The sequence below is a fragment of the Giraffa tippelskirchi genome, chromosome 10, assembly GCF_054371585.1.
Source record: "Giraffa tippelskirchi isolate mGirTip1 chromosome 10, T2T-mGirTip1v1.2.pri, whole genome shotgun sequence".
In the NCBI taxonomy this organism is placed as follows: domain Eukaryota; kingdom Metazoa; phylum Chordata; class Mammalia; order Artiodactyla; family Giraffidae; genus Giraffa; species Giraffa tippelskirchi.
This window is the reverse complement of record NC_137284.1, coordinates 30,186,233-30,194,257: the sequence shown is the minus strand read 5'-3', so window position 1 is coordinate 30,194,257 and position 8,025 is coordinate 30,186,233. Positions and strand designations below refer to the sequence as shown.

General features: G+C 43.0%; 1 protein-coding gene across 18 annotated transcripts in view; it reads left to right on the top strand.

The window, feature by feature from the left end:
• The first annotated feature begins 758 nt into the window (after positions 1–758).
• NARS2 (asparaginyl-tRNA synthetase 2, mitochondrial) overlaps positions 759–8,025 on the top strand; it is a 145,298-nt gene continuing 138,031 nt past the window's right edge. For 12 of the 18 annotated variants that reach the window (XM_081537601.1, XM_081537605.1, XM_081537611.1 and 9 more), the window contains exons 1-3: positions 759–1,245; positions 5,022–5,131; positions 5,497–5,617. In XM_081537601.1, coding sequence (XP_081393727.1) covers positions 892–1,245; positions 5,022–5,131; positions 5,497–5,617 — 585 coding nt within the window. In that variant the 5' untranslated portion in view covers positions 759–891. Of the gene's footprint in view, positions 1,246–5,000; positions 5,132–5,496; positions 5,691–8,025 lie in introns of those variants that run through there. The other 6 variants (XM_081537598.1, XM_081537597.1, XM_081537613.1 and 3 more) reach the window with 5 other exon arrangements.

Below are 8,025 nucleotides of genomic sequence, written 5' to 3'. Positions count from 1 at the left end.
ACTGAGCGACTTCCCTTTCACTTTTCCCTTTCATGCATTGGAGAAGGAAATGGCAACCCACTCCAGTATTCTTGCCTGGAGAATCCCAGGGACGGCGGAGCCTGGTGGGCTGCCGTCTATGGAGTCGGACACGACTGAAGCGACTTAGCAGCAGCAGCAATGTGCAGAATCGTTAGTTGCTGCATGCGGGATCTAATTTCCTGAGCAGGGATGAATCAGCCTCCTGCTTTGGGAGCGCGGAGTCTCAACCGCTGGACCACCAGGGAAGCTCCTTACCTGGAAGCTTTAGAAACAAAGACTGTCAGACGTCAGCCTAGGTAGGTTACTTGCTGCTAAGTCGCGTCAGTCGTGTCCGACTCTGTGCGACCCCATAGACGGCAGCCCACCAGGCTCCCCCGTCCCTGGGATTCTCCAGGCAAGAGTACTGGAGTGGGTTGCCATTTCCTTCTCCAGGGCATGAAAGTGAAAAGTGAAAGTGGAGTCGCTCAGTCGTGTCCGACTCAGTGACCCCATGGACTGCAGCCCGCCAGGCTCCTCCGTTCATGGGATTTTCCAGGCAAGAGTACTGGAGTGGGGTGCCATTGCCTTCTCCAATGTAGGTTACTTAGTTCCTTGCTATCTTTACAACCCTTGGGTCTTAGCTCCGCCCACCCCAGCTCCTGACCCCGCCCCTTCCTCCGCCCCAGCGTCTCTTTAAACTGAGTCGTAAGTACGCCTGCTCCCTCGGAACCTCCTCGTAGCGTGATGACGTAAACGTTGGCGTGGTGACGTTCGGGCGACCGCGGCGCGTGTTTCAGCCAGCGCTCCGGGCGTGGGTTTAGAAGTTGAGGGAGTCTGTCAGGTGTTCCCCGCGCCCAGAGGGAGCGCTTTCTCTTCACCGTTCGCCGCTGAATGAGCGGTCTCCGTTCCGCCCTTTCGGGAAGCAGAGGGTCTGTGGGGCCCGAACGGGCGCCCGTGAAGGGGAAAGAAGCCCGCGGGGGCCTCTGGCGCGCTGGAGTGTGGGGCTGCGGCCCGGAAGAGGGGAGGAGAGAGGGTCCCCGCCTGCAGAGCCCGCTCGCGCTGGCCTCAGGGCTGGTCCCGAGGAGGGCCTGGGGCGGCCGCGCGATGTTCGGGGCGCGGTGCCTGCTCCGAGCCCTGCGCTCCTGCTCCTCGGCTCCCTGCCCGAGGCACAGACCTGCAGCCAGAGTGAGCGTGCGGGGCGCTCTGGGGATCCAGAGCGCGAACGGGGAGCGCGTTAAGGTCCAGGTTAGTGTGTCGGCAGGGGGCGGGTTTGTCCTCGTTGCCGGATGTGGCGCATCCGCCTCTAAGCTTGTCCTTCTGCTTACCCACCTCTAAGCTTGTCGGTGGACAGAACGGCCGGCGGGGAAAGTTAGAAAATACAGGCGATCATGTGTCCACGTTTTTCTCCTTTCCTTGGTTACCGTTACTTTTCGGAAAACTGTTTCAGTGCCTGAAAAGTGCTGGAAGTTTGCTTTCATAACGCAGGGTGGTGTTAATCATAGGGAAAAAGGAACGAACCCGTTTTCATTTGTCCCTCATGACGTGTGTTCACAGTGACAAAGCTCCTTGAGAGCGGGAACTGTCTGTTACCCGTCTTGGTATTCACACATGGTTGGCAGTAAACGTTTGGTCAACCAAACCATACCGTTTATTCAGCTTTTAACTACCTCAGGGCTTCGCATATAACTTATGTTTAGTAAATTAGGTGGAGAAGGCAGTGGCAACCCACCCCAGTGTTCATGCCTGGAGAAACCCATGGACAGAGGAGCCTGGTGGGCTGCAGTCCATCGGGCCCCCCCACCCCTACACACACATACACACACACACACACACACACGCAGTAAATTAGGAGAACAAATGGAGTGGAGCAGTTTGAAACAGCTCTGGTGTCAAACTGCCTGGGTTTAGATCTCTGCCACTTAGCTTGTTAATGATTGGCATATCGCATATGTGCTCTAAACCTCAACTTCCTCTTATAAGAATGGAGATAATAATAGTCCTTAGTTCATAGTCCTAAAGAGTAGTTATAAGATATTTAGGACAGTAGTCCACCTCGGTAAATGTTAGCTGCTAACATTTCTCTTGTTAATAATACTTGCAGGAGCTTCACACAGAAGATTCCTGTGTGAAGAAGCACTCACAGGAATTCACTCCTGTGTGAATCTTCACACAGAAGATTCCTGCTTAAAGGAGCAGACCAAGCAAGGTGGTTTGACTTATTAGGTTGCTGTAACACTCATACAGTTATTTTTGTTGTCCTCACATATCCTTGATTTCTAGTTGTGTTTCCTGTTCTTTGTGTTTCTTTGGTTTCATGGGTTTCTATGATACAAATCAAAACATTTTCTTGCATTCATCTGTTAATTCAACATACATAAATGATACCTTCTGTGTGGTAGTCTAGAGAGAAGAAAGAACAGAACCTACTCCCTAGCGGCTTCGGTTTTAGTGCTGTACAGTCTAATTTCGGGGCTTCCCAGGTGGCTTAGTGTTATGGCAGGAGAGGAGGATTGGATCCGTGGATGGGGGAAGATCCCATTGAGAAGGAAATGGTAGTCCACACCAGTATTCTTGCCAGGGAAATCCCATGGACAGAGGAGCCTGACTGGCTACAGTCCTTGTGGTCGCAAAGAGTCCCCCACAACTTAGTGACTAAACAGCGGCAAAAACAGTCTAATTTAGAAGCATCTGAATTGAGTGGTAATGTAGTTGTAAAATACACACCAATTTTGAAGAGCAAAAAAAAAAAAGCAAAATAGCTCAGTATTTTTTATATTGATTATGTGTTGATACATGTTTTGGATTCAATGAAATACACTGTTAAAATTAATTTTAGTCATTTCTTTTTACTTTTCATGTGACCAGTAAAACATGTAAAATTACATATGTGGCTCACTTTGTGTTGTATACAGCCCTGATCTGATGGCTAAGACAAGAAATTATAACAATATGATAAGTATTAGCTGTATTTCTATAGAAAACTTTGGGAAGACAGAGGGAAGTTCTTAAGAGTGTGAGGCGGTCAAAGAAGACTTCTTGCATCAGGTGACATTTCAGCTGAATCCTGAAGGATGTGTTCCCAGGTAGAGGAAGGGGGGATGGGGTGAAGCATTTCAGAAGAATTTATTGTTTAAAAATGTGACCTTTGAACTAAGAACTGTATTTGAATTTCCAGCTCTACTACTTGATAACTTTGAGTATTTAACAAGGTTATCCTAACTTCTTTGAATAGGTTTCTTCATCTCTAATATGATAATATTCACTTCATTAAGTTCTGTGAGGATTAAGTAGATAAATACTTATAAAGAGCAAAATAGAGTATAGCAGTTTGACAGAGCTGTGGTCAAGCTGCGTACATTTAAATCTCTCCACTTGGTAGCTTGTTAATGATGGCATGTCGCTTATGTGCTCTTAACCTCCATTTCCTCTTATATGAATGGAGATAATGGTAGTCCTTATTTCACAAAGTGTAGTAGAACAGAAGCACATTAAACAGTGTTCCATAAATGTTAACTTTTACTAACAAGTAAAAAACAAGACTGTGGTGCTTTGGAAATTACTGTTGATTAGCCTTGCTCCAAGTTATGACGGACCTTGTGCATGAGACTGAGGTAATTTATCTTTTATTCGGTATAGCCCTGGAAAAAGATCAAGGGCTTCCTGGTAGACTTGAGTTCAAATTCAGTCTTTATCCTTTACTGGCAGTGTGGCCTCATGCAAGTTATTTAACTTCTCTGAGCCTCAGTTCTTCACTTGTAAGATGTGACTAACGAAAATCCATAGAGCTGTTGTGAGAAGTAGATTGAGACAGTATATGAAGAAGGTAGTAAAATGGCTGTCACATAGTAGGTGTTCAGTACATGATAGATATTCTTCCACTGGAAAATACTTGTGGGTTATCTACTGTGTCCCTGACAATAGCCTTCAAGGCAACTACAAATGTGGTTCCTAAACCCTCAAAATATGGGCATACAAATAAGTAATAGAAGGGCTTGAATAACAGTGTCTACAGGATACAAAGAAAGCCAGGGTGAATATAGTTTTTCTAAGTAGGATCATACCACTTTCCCCAAGTTTAATGGCTAATCATGGTTTCCCAAGGTTTAAATGGTTAATCAGACACCATCAGTTGTTTCATAATTGTTGAAAGACTGCTAGAATAGTCTCATCTTCTATGATAGTTAAATATAAGTTGGTTGTCATCTCTGAGAGAGCTGTTTTTAGTGTTACTTGTCTACTTGAAGACATCTCATTTGTACTCATACATTCTTGTTGTGTTGTTTAGTGTCTAAGTTGTGTCTGACTCTTGTGACCCCATGGACAGTAGCCCACCAAACCCCTCCATCCATGGGATTCTCCAGGCAAGAATACTGGAGCAGATTGCCATTTCCTTCTCCAGGGATCTTCTGCACCCAGGGATCTAACCCACATCTCCTGCCTTGGCAGGTGGATTCTTTACCACTGAGCCACCAGGGAAGCCCTCATACATACCTGTCATTTATATTCAGAGTGTCTTTGAAAGTTTATGTTTTACTTAGTATGTGTTCATACTAAGTTTCTTGAGAACTCATTTTGTGTGATACTTTGGAAAAAAACAAAATCCCATGAAGACCTTTCTAGTCTGTACCTAATCTCTCTGGGAATTTGATACTAAAGGAGAAAGGAACCAAGATATGTGCCCTGTTGTATAGGGGAGGGGTTAGGGGCAGGAAGAAAACCTGGAATATTGGGGGGTTAGTTGTGTGAATTAGACTCATGAACCTAATGGGATTTGGGGCATCTGTTCAAAATGGTGAGCTTTATTAATGAAACAACAGTGGAATGCCAAAGCTATATTTCACTATGATAAGGACCGTATAAAATTATATACACATGTGGATGAACTATTATAAAAGCAATTGACTTGTTCAGGTAGAGTTATGAGGACTTTTTCATTTTTCATTTAGTCTTCTGGGTGTATATGTAATGAAAATATAAAATGTTTGTGTTTTAAACTCAAGTTTAGAAATATTTCTCATCAGGGATGGATTCGTTCAGTCCGCTCCCAGAAGGAAGTCCTGTTCCTGCACGTAAATGATGGGTCATCTTTGGAAAGCCTTCAGGTTGTAGCAGATTCAAGCTTTGACAGTAGGTGAGGTTTTTGTTTTAAGAATACTTTGGTTTTTTTATTTGTTTGTTTTTTCATCTCCTCTGATCCTCATTTCTGTCATCCAGGTGTTCATATTGCCCCTCAGTGATCTTTGTAAACAGATCTGCTTTTCATGGCATTGATGCTCAAGTCCAAATGCTTAGAATCAAGGTTGTTTTCTTCTCTAACATTTTCACATGACAATATCCGCTACCTATCCTTTGCTTCTTTCTTAACTACATGTAATTCTTAACCCAATTAAGGGTAAACTTCTAAGATTAAATACATTAGTGTTTTGATAGCAAGATATGTATTAATATGAGGGCTACTTGTAAGATCTTGTTTATGTTGGTTTTTCATTACTGTAGAGAACTGGCTTTTGGGAGTTCTGTGGAAGTTCAAGGGCAGCTGGTAAAAAGTCCATCCAAAAAGCAAAATGTGGAACTGAAGGCAGAAAAAATTGAAGTTGTTGGCAATTGTGATGCCAAGGTATGTTTTATAACACTTTTACGGAGGCTATTTTAAAAATGGCTTAATTTAAAACTTTAGCAGTGTTTTATGTGTGATGTTAGGAAGATGGCACTTGGATCATTTCAATCGTGACTTCCTAGATAATTGAAACAGACTATAGACTGAGGAATGTAGAAAGAGTAGCAGAAAGTACTCATCTAAATGGTTGCGTCTTAGGAGTAGGAGCTAAGTGATACTACTCCATGCATCTCTGTAGTGCCTTTCACTGTTGAAATTTGCCACTTTCACAAGCATGCCTAGTCAGCTACAATGACAAAGACATACCAAGGCAGACTGAGTTCTTAGGATGCTCTGCCTCGAAATGACTTTTCCATTATCTAGAACTGTATCATCAAGCTCAGTAGCCACTAGCTACCTGTGGCTATTTAATATTAAATGATTCAAAATTAAATAAAAAATTCCCTTCCTTAGTGGCATTAGCCACATTTCAAGTGCTCAGTAGTTACGTGCACTTAGTGGCTTCCGTCTTGCATTGCCCAGATACAGAACATTTCTATTTATCACAGGAAATTCTGTTGGACAGTGCTAGAGTGTGGTGATGTTTGGACAGAACAAAGATAAATGCTACATTAAGACATGTTTACTCTTGTTTTTGGAACACTCTCCTGTTAGTGTGTGTGAACTCAGTTGCATCTGATTCTTTGTGACTCCATGGACTGTAGCCCGCCAGACTCCTCTGTCCATTGGATTTTCCAGGCAAGAATACCGGAGTGGTGGTAGCTTTTTTTTTTTATAGATTGATAAAGAGGTTATAAACTCTTGAGAATACCTTGGACAGTAAGGAAATGAAACCAGTCAATCCCAAAGGAAATCAACCCCAAATATTCATTGGAAGGACTGATGGTAAAGCTCTACTATTTTGGCCACCTGATGCAAACAGCAGACTCATTGGAAAAGACCCTGATGCTGGGGAAGATTGAAGGCAGGAGGATCAGGGGGCAACAGAGGATGAGATGGTTGGATGGCATCACCAACTAAATGGACAGAAGTTTGAGCAAAGCAAACTCTGGGAGATGGTGATGGACAGGGAAGCCTGGCTGTTGCAGTTCATGGGGTCACAAAGAGTCGGACATGACTTAATGACTGAACAGCAACAAAGAGGCCAAAGGGGATAATTTCATAGATTATCAATCCATTTTCTAATTGGAGGAAATGAGGCCCAACCAGGTATAATAACTTGCATTAGGTCATGTTGTTAATTAGTGGCACAGCTGAAGTTTATGTCCTAGCTATTTGACTCCCCTGTGGTTTATCTGTACTCATCTTCAAATATTTAATGAACAAAAAGTGAGGAAATACAGGGAAATAGCATCATTTTATGGAGAAGGAAATGGCAACCCACTCCAATATTCTTGCCTGGAGAATCCCAGGGGCAGAGGAGCCTGGTGGGCTGCCGTCTGTGGGGTCGCCCAGAGTCAGACACAACTGATGCGACTTAGCAGCAGCAGCAGCTGCATTTTAGCTCATTTTTAGTTCTTTTGGATAACCGGAAGAAATTAAAAACAAGGAAGAAAGAAAGAAAATAGACAATTTTAAAAAATGTCTTTCTGAACAATATTCTAAGAAGTTCTAATTGACATTTAAAATTAAGAATCAGAACTAAGGTATCTGAAAAATAGACTGTGAAAATAATTTGGAACTCAGAAGAATGAAAATGGTAACCATTACTATTTTTGCTTTTTAGAGAGATGTTTCAATATTAAAAATTTACCCTGTGTTTTACTCTGTAAATTGTTTTCCCTTGGTGAATATGATGCCTTCCTCTATTCTTCCCCCTCATTTCAGTGTCATTTGTAAGTATTCACACATTAGGGAACTCTGAGCCTGCTAGCAGTCCCCAGATTCTTGTTAATTTGATCATATTGTCACTTTCGTAGGTATGGGACCTATTTCTGTACATCATAATTTAGTGTGTGCACAGGCGTAAAAGGAATAGATAACTCTAAAATAGGCTACCATTACTGGAGTGTGAAGTCAAGTGGGCCTTAAGAACCATTACTACAAGCAAAGCTAGTGGAGGTGATGGAATTTTAGCCGAGATTTTCACATCCTAAAAGATGATGCTGTTAAAGTGCTGTAGGCAATATGGCAGCAAATTTGGAAAACCCAGCAGTGGGCACAGGACTGGAAAAGGTCAGTTTTCATTCCAACCCTAAAGAAGGGCAATACCAAAAAATGTTCAAAGTACCCCAAAATTTGCACTCACTTCACATGCTGGCAAGGTACTGTTCAAAATCCTTCAAATGAGGCTTCAATAGTACGTGAACTGGGAACTTCCAGATGTACAACCTGGATTTAGAAAAGGCAGAGGAACCAGAGATCAAATTGGCAACATCTGTTGGATCATAGAAAAAGCAAGGAAATTC